At 47.5% G+C, this 17,750-nt stretch overlaps 1 gene segment (V, D, J or C); it reads right to left on the reverse strand.

Annotated features, from left to right (window-relative positions):
• Positions 1-14,380: 14,380 nt before the first annotated feature.
• Positions 14,381-15,558, reverse strand: LOC126964073 (immunoglobulin lambda variable 10-54-like). The segment is given in 3 exon segments: positions 14,381-14,530; positions 15,007-15,338; positions 15,460-15,558. Coding segments are annotated over 3 exon segments (528 nt in total).
• Between the last annotated feature and the right edge of the window lie 2,192 nt (positions 15,559-17,750).

Below are 17,750 nucleotides of genomic sequence, written 5' to 3' on the forward strand. Positions count from 1 at the left end.
CTGAGAGAGGTGATCAGCCCCATCCTCAAGGTGAAGACCAGAGAGGACCAAAGAACTTGAGCCTCTGGAGGAGCCTCTCAACCCAGAGAATTGTCTGGGGACCCCAGAGGCCTGGTAGTCATTTCAGAGTAAGCAGAATCTCAGAACATAGGTGGAGGGCTCCCTGGATTCTGTGGGGAATAGATTTTTGCCACCGATATGAAAGCCGATGCTCTGAGGGCAGGTGAGTGTGTTTGAGCTGCATGAAGATGCTGGGAGTGAGGACACCTGGGTCAGCCCAGCCTCGGAGAGGGAACCTGGAAATGCAAACATTTGCACTGTGGGAGCAGGTGTCAGGGTTAAGCTGTTGGCGGGTCTGAGCCAGAGGGGCTGATACAAGCTGGGAACTGCCCCAGGACTCTAGGCCTTGGCCCTACATGTGCAGGGAGTGAGGAGGACAAGCATGAGAGTGATCCAGGCCATGGTGGGCACAGTCCCCTGTGGTCCAGTGGGATGGATTGAGCTTATTCCCTGCTGGGGGCCTCAGTCAGGAGGAGCTGGTCATACCGATGTGGCCCCAGCTGCTGTCTGACCCACCTCTCCCTGAGCACTGAATAAGGATGGTTTGCTGAGGGTCTTGTGGGTAGGAAGGGCTAACAGGCAGCGAGACTCTGTCTGCCCCATGGAAGGTCCTGTGAGGGAAAGCTGCCGGGACAGCTGGTAGGACTGTGAGCAGGGGCTCTGGTAGGCTAGAGAGGACCCTTCTCTGAGTGCCCATCACAGCCCAGGCTCACTGAAACTAGAGGACGCCCCTACTGAGCCCTCCATGAGAGCACCCAGTGCAGTCCTCGGTGATCCTCCCATCCTCAGTCCATCTTCTGTGTTCTTGGGGGTCTAAGACTTCCTGTCATCTGACTGTTCACTGTCATTTAACAAACAGTAATTGAAAAACCTGAATGGCCAGTGCTCTGATCAGCTCCAAAGTACTTTATATTAATATATTCCACATATTTATGGACAACACACTATCAGAGCATGAACAGACATGGAAGAAACTTAAATGCTTATTAACAAGTAAAAGAAGCTGGCCGGGCGCGGTGGCTCAAGCCTGTAATCCCAGCACTTTGGGAGGCCGAGACGAGTAGATCACGAGGTCAGGAGATCGAGACCATCCTGGCGAACACGGTGAAACCCCGTCTCTACTAAAAAAATACAAAAAACTAGCCGGGCGAGGTGGCGGGCGCCTGTAGTCCCAGCTACACAGGAGGCTGAGGCAGGAGAATGGCGTAAACCTGGGAGGCGGAGCTTGCAGTGAGCTGAGATCCGGCCACTGCGCTCCAGCCCCGGCGACAGAGCGAGACTCCGTCTCAAAAAAAATAAAAAATAAAAAAATAAAAAAAAAATAAAAAAAATAAAATAAACATATTAATGCGAACATTTAAAATAAAATGTTAGCTAACTCATTTGAGGGGCTGAGGCAGGAGGATCGCTTGTGCCCAGGAGTTCAAGACCAGACTGGGCAATATGTTGAGACAAATAAAATTTATTTTTAATTAGCCAGGCATGATGCCACTCACTTGTAATCCCAGCTAGTCAAGGAACTGAGGTGGGAGGCTCACTTGAGCCAGGAAATTTGAGGAACTGACTGATTTCAACAGCAGATTTACACATTTCTACACCATTGTGAAGTGGGATTTATACTTAAAATAATGGTTGACTTCATCATTAATAAAGGTTTGGTATAATACCGTATTATTAAATCACAACCAAAGATCATATTGTATTAATAGATTCTTAATGTGTTTGACAAATTTTAACATCTATCCCTAATAAAAATCAGTTAAGAATACAGAAATAGATAAATCTGTTTATGATACGGCAACACACATGCGTGTGCACGTGTGCATGTGTGTGCGTGCACAGACACACAAACACACAAACACACACACACGTCTTGGTCCAGAGTCAGCGACTTACTGCATGGAGGACATTTCCCCTGAGATCAAAAAAATGCAAATGTACCCCTTACCTCACTCACTACTCATCACTGCTCGCAAAATATTAGACAAGAAAATTAAATAAAATGTATTAATGGAGAGATGTCTGCCCTGATGGGAATAGACAGCGTGAAAGACCAAATGCATTTTATGGTCTTAGATCTTTGGGTTCTTGTGCCGGAAATGACAGTATAAGTATCCCCAATGAGCACATGGTTGGTCACAGGTGATGAAAGGGAAGGAAACCACTGGGTAACACAAGCAGAAGAGAGAACTTTAGCCCAGTTTTCTCAGGGCCAGGAGAAATATTTCAGCTCTGAGGCTATTATCCTAGGTCTGCGATGATGATCAGCCTCCTGCTCAGGGGTGCAGCAGAGTAAACAGCCATCAGCACCTTCCCAGTGCTTCCGGATGGGAGCGGTTGGTGCCAGACTGTGTCAAAGCTACCCACATTTCTTCAGCTTCCCTTAGACAAGACAGTGAGCTCTGACCAAGTGACCACAGCACTGACACAGAGTCTGGAGTCACAGCTCACTTGTGCCTTGTGAGCCAGAGTAAGAAGGCAGGTCTTGTGTGACCTCAGCGGCCTCTTCCCCTAACGCCCTGACAAATGCCCGTTTATAAAGAACTGGGGGAGAAAGGCCCCAGAGTGTGGTGGGGACACCTCAGAGCTCGGTCTCCAGAAGCTCCACTGTGGGGAGGATGCCCACAAGCTGCATGGTATCCCCTGGCCAGGCTCTCCTAGGAGCAGAATCACTCCATCCATATACGCCCTGGGTTCTCACCGCGTATCAGCACTTCCTGAACCAGACTTCGACAAAGACTTTAAAGGATAAGTAGAGAAGGAGTTTCTCCGTGTTGGCCAGGCTGGTCTCGAACTCCCAAACTCAGGTGATCCACCAACCTTGGTTTCCCAAAATGCTGGGATTACAAGCATGAAGCACCATGCCCAGAAGAAGTGCTACTAATTCTTAGTCTCTACATGTCCCAATGGTGGAGAATTTTTTACATTGAAATGTGTCCCCTGTCAAAGGAAAAAATCTTTATCAGGACCCCAAATTCACTATGCCAAAGGGAAAGTTACACCTGGGAACAGAGTTGTGCAAAAGTTGCCTTCCTTGTGTTCACAGAAGTAGCTGCAACTTCACATATTGACTTCATCTTATGTAAAACGTAGATTCACCCTTCAGCAGAGGCATGCATAGTTGACTTTCCCCCACTCATTTCTTTTCATATTTAACTGTAGATGCACTGAGCTCATCCAGACTCATCTATCAATGCTTCCTCTGATCCTGTCCCTACTGAGTGGTCACAAGAATGTCACACAAAAATGTTTGCCTCATTGCCTACTCCCCACTCTGATTTTTCTCCTGCTTTTTCCTTTCCTCCTTCCTTTCTTACTTACCCTTTCCCCTTTAAATATTGAAGTCCTCAAAACCCTCTTTGGAGATAGCACAAAATACAGATTCTATTATGACTTGTGTTTCTTTTTCCCTCTCAATTGATTAAGATCGGCATCTGTTCCTTTTTGGTTTACATTCTGGACTCTGACCAATGCCAGCACCCCTCAGTCCAGGGTAATGCCTCTGTTTCCTTGAGGAGGAAGAGAAGGAAAATGATTTCAACTGATCCAGGCCCCAAGGAGTGAGAGAGCCTGGACCTCGATGGCCCATTGGTTCTGAGAGGTCCTGACAGCTGCAGTCACTTCCCGTCTCAGGATGAGGAGTTGACCTGAACCAGGCCCTACAGGGTGAGAGAGCCTGATCCTTGACTGCCTGAGTGTCCCTGAAGGTCCTGACAGCTGCAGTCACTTCCCGTCTCAGCTCAGAGAGCTCACTGTGTGCTCAGCTCCCCTCCAACCTCCTGAGGGGCTTCCCAGCTGGCAGGGACAGAGACACTCACCCTCTGATATAGCCTCACAGGTCCCCAGCTGGCCCCGTGTCCCTTTACATCACCAGGACACAGCCCTGCTAACTCACGCAGGGTCCCACAGGTGTGGCCTTGATTGTGCTGTTCACTCCCTAGATGACGATGCTCAGGGAGGAGATGGGGAAGCCAGAAGGACTGTTCTAGAGACCACAGGAAGTGACCTGATGAGCAGATCAGTGAGCAAGCACAGTGTTCTTATTCATATTAAATTTTACAAAAGAAAACGAAAAGTATTTTTTATGGGCCTCAGTTTCATCTAGTAGACTTTTTTAGACAACTAAGGATAGATAATCCATCACCTGTGTTCAGGAAGATGACTGCAGTTTATTTTTTAAATTGTTTCCTTGTTTCTTATTGTCAAAGTCATCCCTCTCACTTCAGTTATGACAGTCGTTGAAGATGTTCCCTATCCTTTTGGCCTCTGTGAATTTGCTGATTGTGGACATTTCATACAAATCAAGAATGATTGTGCATTTTTGGTTGCTGCATTTATGCAGCATAATTTTTCAAGGTCCATCCATGTGGAGCATGTAGCAGCACTTCATACTTCTTATGCTTGAAGAATATTACCTTGAATAGAATATAGATCACTATATTTCATTGTGCAACATACAAAGCATACAAGGATATAAGGCATTATGTGCACGCTTAGTCTTGACAAAATATTTGCATTATAGACTCTGGTTGGGGCGTCTACAGGCTTAGGTAACAGCGTTTCTGATCTCATGTGGCTTAGAATACCATTTAAGCATTACAAAATCTTAGTTCTATGATATTGTTGTGTTCATCGGATGAGAAAAAAAACAGAGGTGTTTTCATTTTTCTTAAAGCTAGCCTCGTGTTCAATTGAATGTCATAAATGAGATGCAAAGCCAAGGGTGTTCTGATGGCTGAGGACATGCTCTTTATCAGAGTGGTACCAACAAGGGCTGACTTTGCCCTTCAGCAAGGAGACATTTGGCGCTGTCTGGAGACAGCCTGTTTGTCCCAGGAGAGAACAGAAAATTAACAGAATCTAACGGGTAGAGGTGAGAGATGCTGCTAAACATCTTACACTGTCCAGGAGAGCCCCCAACACAGAATAGCAATAGTGTTGTGGCTCAGAAGCCCTGATTTAAACATCTACCCCATGAATTGATCATCATCCATGAAGATTTGGAAGGAGAGATTGATATTTTGAAAAGAACACAGAGAAAGTTGTAAGAAGACAAGTGCAAGTCTCACACTCAGGCAGGAGAGAAGAGCCACACACCCCGGTGGGAAGACGCTGAGGCTGACCCAGGGTGGGGATGCTGGGGGAGTTCTTGTCTCACTTCCCCATGGGTCTGGAGTACTGTGGGATTGTAGCTGTCATCAGCAGACTGACAGTAGTAGTCAGCCTCGTCCTCAGACTTTAGCCCAGAGATGGCGAGGGAGGCAGAGTTGGAGGAGCTGTCGATGGAGCCAGAGAACCGATCAGGGACCCCAGAGGGTCTTTGGTTATCTTTGTAAATCACTGTGGTGGGGGCACTGCCCGGGCGCTGCTGGTACCACTGCACATATTCACTGTCAATGCTGCCACTGCTGCGGGTGCAGGAGATGGTGACCGTCTGCCCCGGAGACCCCGACACAGAATGGGGCTGAGTGAACACAACCTCAGCCCAAGACCCTGCAAGGAGAAGCAACACAGAGATCAGTGAGGACAGGTCAGGGCTGGTTCCCAGGGAGAAGGCAGAGGTCATCATCCCAGGTGACATCCAGGAGCCCTCCCTGAATTCCCTGTGGGCAGCCACCTGTGCAGTGAGCGAGGAGGGTGAGGAGGAGTGGAGCCCAGGCCATGGTGGAGACGCCCCAGGCTCTGCTTTCTGAGCCACAGCCAGGAAGGAGCCACCAGCCCTTCTTATCTTTCACTATAGTGCTCAAGGTGGGAGGTCTCCATGCAAATGTCTCCTTTTCTGAAACCTGCACAAGCCCCTCCTTTGACTTCAGAGTGGCTCTGGCTGAGAAATGAAGAGGCTATTCAAGGAGAAGGGGCTACACCCCGTGGAGGGCACAGAACACCTGCAGGTCGGGGGAAAACAGCTAAGGAGCTGGGGAGCCTGAGCAGGGCTTGAACCACAGCGCCCTCTGGTGGATGCATAAGTCACGCTGACCCTGGGCAGGTGCTGGTGCCCAGGCTCCCTGTTCTTCAGTCCTGAAAGCCTCACAATTCTACCCGCTGTCCAGGGGGTCTCTGCTCAGCATCCAGTGCTGACTGTACTTTTAAACTTTCAAACTTGTTCAGATGAGCAAAAACCCAATAGAGCCAGCACTCTGGTTAAGACATTGAGATTCACTTTGTGTTGTTGGAGGTGATGAGTATCAGGGAAAACGGGCTCTGTTTGAAGGAAACAGAGGCAAGGTCTCTGCCTTTCCCAGGTAGGACCACATAGGGTGAGGTCATGGGCCCTTCACTGAGAGGAGACCCAGCCCTTCAGGCAGGAAGAGGGAGGAACCCTGGGACCAGGGGTCAGATTTCACCATCAGAGACACCAGGGGAACAGAAAGACTCTGAGGACACAGAGAGGGGTGGGCCCAGGTGTCAGTCAGGGGAAAATTTCATTAGAGCCCTTAATCAGTAAGTTTCAGGAAGGTAGAATAGAAAGTCAATAGACCAGGTAGTTTTGAAGGAGGCTTGGAGAGAATCTCTACAGCTGGTGATGGATTGGCTTTCTGGGTAAGGTTTAAAAAAGTGAATATAGGCCAGGTGCGGTGGCTCACGCCTGTAATCCCAGCACTTTGGGAGGCTGAGGCAGGCGGATCACGAGGTCAGGAGATCGAGACCATCATAGCTAATACGGTGAAACCTCGTCTCTACTAAAAATACAAAAATTAGCCGGGAGTACTGGTGGGCGCCTGTAGTCCCAACACTATACTAGGGAGGCTGAGGCAGGAGAATGGCGTGAACCCAGGAGGCGGAGTTTGCAGTGAGCAGAGATCGTGCCATTGCACTCCAGCCTAGGCGACAGAGTGAGACTCCCTCTCAAAAAAACGAAAAAAGAAAGAAAGAAAGAAAGAATATAACTTTGAAGTTCTTATTTGTGGAGCAGTTGGATGTTATGCTGCTCTCATAGGAGGTATTTTCTAGGACTTGCTTAGGATCCTGTGATGAGCGTTAGTTTCTCTGCTTTGGAAAGCCAGGTGCCAGGTAGTGATGCAGATGTCAACATGAAAGGAAACTCTGCAATGCTTGAGCAGCAGGCTGTGCCATCATGGGGGACTGTGTGGGAATGATGCATTAAATAATTAACATGGAGCTATAAGAACGGCTGCTACTTTAAGGGGATACAAAGGCACTAACACTCATTTTACATTTGAGGAAACAGTAATTTATGTATTCAACACATTATGCAAGTATTGGTGAAAAGTATGTTTTAAAAGCTACTACCTCTGCTTGATGGCAGGTGACAAAGTCATATGAAGATCACTGAGGGGACTCCGCCCTCAGGCCATTGTAGTGGTCACACCATGGGTGCATTAGTAATGAGGATGGTGCTGTGTCATGGGTGGTGTCACCTGGGCGTGGGCATTATGTCCTCACCCACTCAGGGCCGCTTTGATTGTTAACAACTTCATACTTTCTCCTCTAACCTACAATACCTCCTTCCTCATTCTCCCTCCAATTGACTTTTATTCCCCTTTCCATGGCCACGACATGATGTCCAAGATCAAGGATATCAAAGAGAACTTTTCCAACATTTTCCCCTCAGTCTTCTATATTTGGGGAATTTGTGGAGGAGGACCAAGATTATCAACTGTATTTTTTTTTCAAGTTTTCTTTTATTACACCTGACATCTGCAATTGTGTTGTCATGTTATCGCCACGTATTTTTAATTCTATTTTATGGCATTATCCGCTCCTTTACTGAAATATTTTCAATGACATATTTACATGTTCCTGGAAAATATCAGACATTTAGCTTCTGCAGGAAGACTCAGAGATTCATAAAGTGTGTGCTTTTCAGATATAGGAAGGGTACCTTAAAAGGTGATTAATGCCTAAAATGGCACATGACAAAGAAATGAACACATATTTTAGGACAAAAGTCTATGTTCATTCATCAGAGTATGGTTTATGCTGTGAAGAAAGAAGCACTGCCAAGGAGGCTTCTCAGATGTGAAGGCCATCGTAGACCATGAGTTCCCTCCTCGTTTTGTGTCTACCTCAAATCTGACTTCTTTGTATAAGTGAGGAATGGAATGAGGACATTTGGGAGGAGGAACATGAAATGCCACACATTGATTACCTTGGGAGGGGCCCCTTCTCCGTAGGTGACTGTTACCCATTCCCTGTGTTCATTGCACAGAAGTAAGCCAGGCTCTGCATCCTGGTTCTGGACAAAGACAGCATGACACTTAGGTAGGGGTGAGAGGAGAAGCAAAGACAAAAAAGAAAAAAAAATGCATTCAGAGGGGCTTGGAGGAGTGTGGTCCAGGGGCAGGGCTGTGACTGGGAAACTGGCCAAACGAGAGTGGGCTGCTCACCGGGTCCCAGGGGAAGTCAGGATGCTCTTCATGTGCCTGAAAATGACAGGGTATTATGGCTGCGGAGAGCTGGTAAATGTCCCGAGAGACAGGAGCTCTGAGGTTTGGGGTCCCCTGGAGAGGCTGAAAAGGTAACATGAGGTGGAGCAGGGGAAGGAGGAGCATCCCTGGCAGAAGGAAGGACACTTTGGTCTGGTTCACCTGGGATCTGCATAGAAAGACCTGCCCACCAGGGGAGGCCCCAGGCACCTGCAGAAGCGGGTGGAGTGAATGCCTGAGACTGTGAGGCACTGGATGGGCACAGAGAACCCATGGAGAGAATGACCTGGTCACAGCACAGTCCAGTCCCAGTTCCGTGAAGCCTCTGCGCTCACACACCTGCCATCTGTCATCTTCATGTGACTTCCAATGTGAAACCGTCCAACGCCCCTCATCTTCACAGCACACTTCACAGCACCCCTCTTAGTCACAGATCTCTATCCCCACTTTCCCTTCCCAATGCTGTGGTCGCTACTGGCAGAGACCTGAACTGTGCTGACTTTGTTGCTGCTGTTGCTGCTGCTTCTCAGTTCAGAATGGAAGCAGGCAGCAGGTTGGGAGTTCTCCATGGGGTGAGGGGGCATCAACAATCTCATTGCATATGAGGGCCAGAACCTAGCAGGCAGCGTTCTCATGTGGATCGTACATTACCAGTGAATACCCATGGATCCATGCAGGGATGCCCAGCACAGCTTCCTGGGGTCCACAGTGTGGCCTGGGGACGCCTAGGTCTTTTCTAGCCTTTCTCTTCATCTTTGTGCAGTTGAATCCCCTCCTGCAAATGTGTTGCTGTCATGCTCTCTTTCCAGTTCTGACCTGTGCTGTGATTGAGGGTTGGACTCTTCTTTGGGAGAGGACTTCCATTTGGGGTGGAAAAGGAAGAAATAACTTTTATCATTCCTATAGGACTAGAGCAGTTCCAGCTACAGGACAGTCACACACTCATGGAGTAATTGCAGCCAGTCCCAAGACAGCAGGCTCAGCCGGTTGCCTCCTGGGAAACTTCTCTCTTGTCAGACCCACAGAGGCCCCTAATGGCCATAGAATCACAACCCTCTACCTTATTGACTGACACAGCTGAGCACGCCGGGAAGGTCAGGCTTCTTCTGATGCCTTTTCCCACCCTGAGGAAGGGAGGCGGGTGTGGTTGGACTGTTTACGCCCCAGCTGCCCTCACGTGGAGTCGTTACAGCCTGGAAGAATCCACAGCTGGCTTCTGCCTCCCCTACTCTATGCCTGCCACCCTGCAGGGACATCACCAACCCCACTGTTGCTGGTCATGGTTTTCCATCTCCCTTGGGGTTTCCAGACTCTCTGCCCACATCTTCATTATTTACTTCTTTATATTTTCACCAAATTCTACTTTAATTATACCAGATATTTCCCCCGATCACTGATGAATATTTTCTAATTATAATTGGATTCCTAACAAATTTATTTGGTAAATAAATCTCCTGTATCCTGTGCATGTCTTGGAAATGAAATTGTTGCCCACATAAACGTGAGGAGGCTCAGAATGTGCTATTAGCAATGATGCAGACATTCTGCAAGTGACAGTGTGTGGAAGGGCTGCAGACTCTCACCGTGGGGCATACGTGGCTGAAGCTGTCACCACCAGTGCTGGCTGTTGTCAAAAATAGCAGGGGCCTAGTGGGAGCCCAGGCAGCACAAGCAGAGGGGATTTTCCCACTGGCCTAGAGCATGGTGTAAGTCATGCCCTGTCAGCCCATCTGAGAGAGGTGATCAGCCCCATCCTCAAGGTGAAGACCAGAGAGGACCAAAGAACTTGAGCCTCTGGAGGAGCCTCTCAACCCAGAGAATTGTCTGGGGACCCCAGAGGCCTGGTAGTCATTTCAGAGTAAGCAGAATCTCAGAACATAGGTGGAGGGCTCCCTGGATTCTGTGGGTAATAGATTTTTGCCACCGATATGAAAGCCGATGCTCTGAGGGCAGGTGAATGTGTTTGAGCTGCATGAAGATGCTGGGAGTGAGGACACCTGGGTCAGCCCAGCCTCGGAGAGGGAACCTGGAAATGCAAACATTTGCATTGTGGGAGCAGGTGTCAGTGTTAAGCTGTTGCCGGGTCTAAGCCTGAGGGGCTGACACAAGCTGGGACTGCCCCAGGACTCTAGGCCTTGGCCCTACATGTGCAGAGAGTGAGAAGGACAAGCATGAGAGCGATCCAGGCTATGGTGGGCACAGTCCCCTGTGGTCCAGTGGGATGGATTGAGCTTATTCCCTGCTGGGGGCCTCAGCCAGGAGGAGCTGGTCATGCACATGTGGCCCCAGCTGCTGTCTGCCCCACCTCTCCCTGAGCACTGAATAAGGATGGTTTGCTGAGGGTCTTGTGGGTAGGAAGGGCTAACAGGCAGCGAGACTCTGTCTGCCCCACGGAAGGTCCTGGGAGGGAAAGCTGCCGGGACAGCTGATAGGACTGTGAGCAGGGGCTCTGGTAGGCTAGAGAGGACCCTTCTCTGAGTGCCCATCACAGCCCAGGCTCACTGGAACTAGAGGACGCCCCTACTGAGCCCTCCATGAGAGCACCCAGTGCAGCCCTCGGTGACCCTACCATCCTCAGTCCATCTTCTGTGTTCTTGGGGGGTCTAAGACTTCCTGTCATATGACTGGTCACTGTCATTCAACAAACAGTAATTGAAAAACCTGAATGGCCAGTGCTCTGATCAGCTCCAAAGTACTTTATATTAATATATTCCACATGTTTATGGACAACACACTATCAGAGCATGAACAGACATGGAAGAAACTTAAATGCTTATTAATAAGTAAAAGAAGCTGACCTGCAAAGTGACATGATACATGATTCCAAGTATATTACAGTCCAAAATGGGAGGAAATCATTCCAGGTATATTACGGTCAAACAAAGGAAAAAAGTAAAAAGGTCATCGACTTCCAAGGGTTAGCGGGGAGACAGATGAATCAGTAGAATTTAGAGAAGTGACAATACACTGCATGATACTGTAATGGTGGATATATGTCATTATATATTTGCCCAAACCCATAGCCATAGAATGTGCATCAACGAAATAAATTCCTTAAGGAAGCTACTGACTTGTGGTGATGATGACCTGGCAATGTGGTTCATCAATTACAGAACGTGTACATTTCTGGTGAGACCCATTGATAAGGGGTAGGGTGGACGTGTGTGGAGTCAGGAAGGATACGGGATATCTTTCTACCTTCCTCTCTATTTTACTATGAACTTAAAACTGCACTAAATTGGTGGCCAACAAAACTGTGGAGAAATGCTCATCATCACTAATCATCAAGATATGCAAATCAAAGCCACGATGAGATGCCATCCTGCCACACCAGTCAGGATGGCTATAATTAGAGTAAAATAAAACAACAGCCGATGACAAGGTCGTAGAGTAAAGAAAACATGTGTACACCGTTGGTGGGATGGAAATTATTTCAGCTATTGTGGAAAGCAGTTTGGAGACTTCTCAAAGAACTTAAAACAGAGCTACCATTTGACCCAGCAATCCCACTACAGGGTATCTATCCAAAGACAAATAGATCATTATACCCAAAGGCCAGATGCACTTGTAAATTCACCACCACACTATTCACAATGCCAAAGACACGAGATCCACCTAGGTCCCCATCAATAGTGGATTGGATAAAGAAAATATAGTTTATATCCCCCGTGGAATACTATGCAGCCATAAAAAGGAGTAAAATAATATCCTTTGAAGCAACATGGATGGAGCAGGGGGACATAATCCTAGGCAAACTAACACAGGGACAGAAAGTCAAATACCACATGTTCTCATTTTTAAGTGGGAGATAAACATTGAGCACGCATGGACATAAACATGAGAACAATAGACACTGGGCACTACTAAAATGGGGAGGGAGAGGAGGGAATGGTGTAAAAACTACCTGTTGGGTACAATGCTCACTACCCGGGTGCAATACACCCATGTAACACACCCGCACATGTACCTGCTATATCTAAAATAAAAGTTGAAATTTAAACTAAAAATATGTATTAAGAACAATTTAGAAAGATAAAATTATATACCTCAACATCACACAATATAGCCTTGGAACAAACTTGCACATGTACCACCTGAATTTAAAATAAAAGTTAAAATTGTAAAAATAAAATAAACATATTAATGCGAACATTTAAAATAAAATGTTAGCTAACTCATTTGAGAGGCTGAGGCAGGAGGATCGCTTGTGCCAAGGAGTTCAAGACCAGACTGGGCAATATGTTAAGACAAATAAAATTTGTTTTTAATTAGCCAGGCATGGTGGCACCCACTAGTAATCCCAACTACTCAAGGAGCTGAGGTGGGAGGTTCACTTGAGCCAGGAAATTTGAGGAACTGACTGATTTCAACAGCAGATTTACACATTTCTACACCATTGTGAAGTGGAATTTATACTTAAAATAATGGTTGACTTCAACATTAATAAAGGTTTGGTATAATACCGTATTATTATATCACAACAAAAGATCATATTGTATTAATAGATTCTTAATGAGTTTGGCAAATTTTAACATCTATCCCTAATAAAAATCAGTTAAGAATACAGAAATAGATAAATCTGTTTATGATATGGCAACACACATGTGTGTGCACGTGTGCATGTGTGTGCACACGCACGCACACACACACATATCTTGGTCCAGAGTCAGCGACTTATTGTATGGAGGACATTTTCCCTGAGACCAAAAAAAATGCAAAGGTACCCCTTACCTCACTCATTACTCATCACTGCTCAGAAAATATTAGACAAGAAAATTAAATAAAATATATTAATGGAGAGATGTCTGCCCCGATGAGAATAGACAGCGTGAAAGACCAAATGCATTTTATGGTCTTAGATCTTTGGGTTCTTGTGCCGGAAATGACAGCATGAGTATCCCCAATGAGCACATGGTTGGTCACAGGTGATGAAAGGGAAGGAAACCACTGGGTAACGCAAGCAGAAGGGAGAACCTTAGCCCACTTTTCTCAGGGCCAGGAGGAATATTTCAGCTCTGAGGCTATTATCCTAGGTCTGCGATGATGATCAGCCTCCTGCTCAGGGTGCAGCAGAGTAAACAGCCATCAGCACCCTCCCAGTGCTTCCGGATGGGAGCGGCTGGTGCCAGACTGTGTCAAAGCTACCCACATTTCTCGAGCTTCCCTTAGACAAGACAGTGAGCTCTGACCAAGTGACCACAGCACTGACACAGAGTCTGGGGTCTCAGCTCACTTGCGCCTTGTGAGCCAGAGTAAGAAGGCAGGTCTTGTGTGACCTCAGCGGCCTCTTCCTCTAAAGCCCTGACAAATGCCCATTTATAAAGAACTGGGGGAGAAAGGCCCCAGGGTGTGGTGGGGACGCCTCAGAGCTCTTTCTCCAGAAGCCCCACTGTGGGGAGGATGCCCACAAGCTGCGTGATATCCCCTGGCCAGGCTCTCCTAGGAGCAGAATCACTCCATCCATATACACCCTGGGTTCTCACCGTGTATCAGCACTTCCTGAACCAGACTTGGGCAAAGACTTTAAAGAGATAAGGGGGAGATGCCTCAAATCTAAAGCAACGCAATGGGAAAGGCAGACTCAGGAGGTGACAGGGCAGTGGGGCCCCACAGGTGGAGAAAAGTCACACATCAGTGAGGACACTGTTTGGTCAACTTCCGTAGAGTCAGCCGACTGCTTTACCAGCTGTCTGCATAGCGGATAAAGCAGGAAGTTTTCCAGGTGTCACTACCCAACAACAGAGTGAGAAGGATCCTCCACGCACCCATCACTGGAAGAGCGATGCTCTCATGCATGGACTTTTATCTTGATGGAAAATTATCCTGTAAACAGCTATATAGCTTTTTTCTGTTTCTCAAACTGTCAACATCTCTGTCAACTGTAGCCCAGAGCTCCAACTTCACCCGCTCTCTCCACACACTGCCCATGGCTGTTAGAGGACAGCGATGAGGCAAAAGAAGAGCACGCCTGGGAACACTGTTTTCAGTGTGCAGGTGTTGAGGTGCACAGTAATGTGGGGCTCAGGAGGCCTCAACCAAATGTGGTGGACACGTTTGGATCTGGAGGAGGAGTCTCGGGATCCCTGTGGCAGAGGGGAAGGGGGTTCTAATGAGAAGACAGCATAAGCAGGCCACAGAAGGGAGGGGCTGCTGGTGGCCCGGCTGAATGGTCTCTTAAGGCCAGAGAGCTGCACCCTCAGGGCATTGATGCCAGAATCTTCAAATGGAATGGATAAGAAAACTCGGGAATAAGAAATATTTCCTTAGTTAAACCTAGTGTTTCTTTTTTACTAACTGCTAGTGCATGTGTATGTTCATGCACTAGTTTTATATACATGTAACTACTAATATATATAAACAATGATGCTCCCTACACACATTTGTTAATAAGGCAGGCTTGCTAATTTCACTTCATGTTCCTATTTTTAACAGTCCTAAATAGTGTACACTATTGTGAATGCATCCCTTGTCTTTTGGGGGGGAGTCCAGTTTAAACAGTGCTCTGTGAGGTCCCCACGTGTTCAGTGAGGCCAAGGGAGCTCCTGAGTTTTTATCTCACTTCCCCACTGGCCTGAGGCACTGTGTGAGCACTGAGGCTGCTGTCCCATGCTGAGCAGTAATAGTCAGCCTCATCCTCAGGTTGGAGTCCGGTGATGGTCAGGGAGGCTGTGTTTCCTGACCTGGATGCAGAGAATCTCTCTGAGATCCCCGAGGGCCGGTTGTTATTCCTGTAGGACAGCAGTTTGGGAGGGTGGCCCTGGTGCTGCTGCAGCCAAGCTGCTCCCTGGTTGCCAACATTGTTGCTGTTTCCAGTGCAGGTGAGCGTGGCCGTCTGTCTCAAGCCCTTGGACACTGAGGGTGGCTGAGTCAGCCCTGCCTGGACCACTGGCACTGTAAGGGGGACAGAAAGGAATGTGAGAGCGGGATCAGAGTCCACTGAGCCAGGGAGCGGAGGAGCTGGAACAGAGGTGGGTGTGGATCCCCCGTGTCCCTGGGTAAGGTCCACTCTCACCTGCAGAGTGAGTGAGGAGGGTCAGGAGGAGCAGAGCCCAGGGCATGGTGCGGATTCCCACTGTGCTTGCCGAAGCTCTGCTTTGGAGACTGAGCTCCCCTAAGTCTCTTTATAGCTCCCAAAGCCTTTGGGGGTGGAGTCACAGCATTTAAATAAGATCTTGCTGTCTGACTTTTCCTGGGCCTCCATGCCCTGGTTACTCACAGATCTGAAGGAGAGAGGCAGGAGACAGATCTGAAGGAGAGAGGCAGGAGACAGATCTGAAGGAGATAGGCAGGAGACAGATCTGAAGGAGATAGGCAGGAGACAGATCTGAAGGAGAGAGGCAGGAGATGAGTGACCCAGGGGTGGAGGTGGCCTGGCTCATGGTGACCCCTGGGTCCCAGCAGGTCCGAGTTGCAGCCCAAACCGTGTCTCATGAGCACCCTGATGGCTAAACTTCCCTGCAGGCCTTGAGTGGTTTCCAAGCTGGGTGGAGCCATCTCAGGAATTTCTCCCACTGTCCCAGTCTGTCCAAGATCCCAGACCCTTCTTACCTCTCTGACACACCTGGGCCGTGGTAGCCAGAGAGTCACTGGCCATCCTGATCCTCTTCCAAAGCTGCTCTTGATGCTGGAGAGGGACCCAGGGACCCTGAGAAATCTAAAGAAAAGGGGTTTCTGGCAAAGCAATGCCCTTCTCACTAACAATGAGCTGCAGAGAGCGTATCGTCCACTGCATCAGCACATGTATCCTCGCTTTACTTAATCATCTGTTACAACCCCCACATCGAGAATATTTTTCTGTTTTAAATTTTTGGAATTTACTCATATAATATTATTAGCACTATCATCACGAGACACTAAAAGGCCTCTGAATGGATTTATTCCATTTTTAGCCATTATGCGTGTCTCCATCTCTTCCTAAGGCACCCATTTATGTGAAGTAACATGCTTCCAGTCTACTTTCCAAAAAGCCCATTATATAAGCTTGAAGAATTCATTATGCATGCTTCTGCTTTTAAATAAGTGGCACATTGGTTTTTTTTCTTGAGAGCTTTTGATTTTGTTTAATTTGGTGAGAGTTTTTTGTTGTTGTTTTTCAACTGATAAGTATATTTTTATCCGCGCTGCATAAGAAGTTTTGTTTGTTTGTTTTTGTTTGTTTGTTTGTTTGAGACGAAGTCTCACCCCATTGCCCAGGCTGGAGTGCAGTGGTGTGATCTTGGCTCACTGCAAGCTCTGCCTTCCGGGTTCATGGCCATTCACCTGCCTCAGCCTCCTGAGTAGCCTGGACTACAGGCACCCGCCACCACACCAGGCTAATTTTTTTGTATTTTTAGTAGAGACAGGGTTTCATCATGTTAGCCAGGGTGGTCCCGATCTCCTGACCTCGTGATCCACCCGCCTCGGTCTCCCAAAGTGCTGGGATTACAGGCATGAGCCACCACACCCGGCCAAGAAGTTATTGTATTACTTCCAACTGGCTAGCATTTTATCTTCTACTTGTGTTTTGAATTCCATTTGTGTTGAACACCTACGTTGCTTCCAATGCTTTGCTCCCAATAAGGATCTCTTTATAAACATTTGCTTGTGTCTCTGTACAGGTGGACTTCGGCTTGACAGTGGCAAACACGTTTCTTCTCCTCGTGTGCTGAGGAACTTTTCTCCAGATGGCAGCACTTGTTTCTCCACCCAGCTGTGAGTGTTTGTGATTCCCCACATGCACACTGGAATCTTCGTTTATTTTATTTTGCAATATCATTTTACTGTTCCACACTCTCAATGACTTCATGCTTCATTCAGAAGCCAATCCACCGTTGGCAAAGCACCACGTGAACCCGCAGTATCTCCCTCCTTCCCTCCCTCTGCCAACTCTCTGACCTTGTCTCCAATGCTCTGAACTAACTCCTTTCCTCTCTCTCTACCCGCCGTCTCTCTCCCCACTCAAGTCAGAAGGTGACAATGGACCATGTGTGAGATCGGATGGGACTAGGGTAATGGGCTGTATCAAGGGGGCCAGGCTAGAATCTTGGATCCGCACCGCCACCTCTGCTCATACCTACCCACACTTCTTCTCAAGGACAACAATTTAAACATAAATATAAACATAAGAGAATGGATAAAACCTCATCTAGTTTTGAGCGTCTTCATGTAAGAGAAAATTTCAGTATTCATCATTGTCTCTTATAGTAGTGAGTTTTGACACTATTTTCTTACGTATACTGTGTACTTCATTGTTTTTTAAACTCAGAGTTTATAGATTTTGATATTTTGTCAACATAATGAACTGCTACATTTTAAAGTGATTTC

The sequence above is a fragment of the Macaca thibetana genome, chromosome 10 (assembly GCF_024542745.1).
Source record: "Macaca thibetana thibetana isolate TM-01 chromosome 10, ASM2454274v1, whole genome shotgun sequence".
NCBI lineage: Eukaryota > Metazoa > Chordata > Mammalia > Primates > Cercopithecidae > Macaca > Macaca thibetana.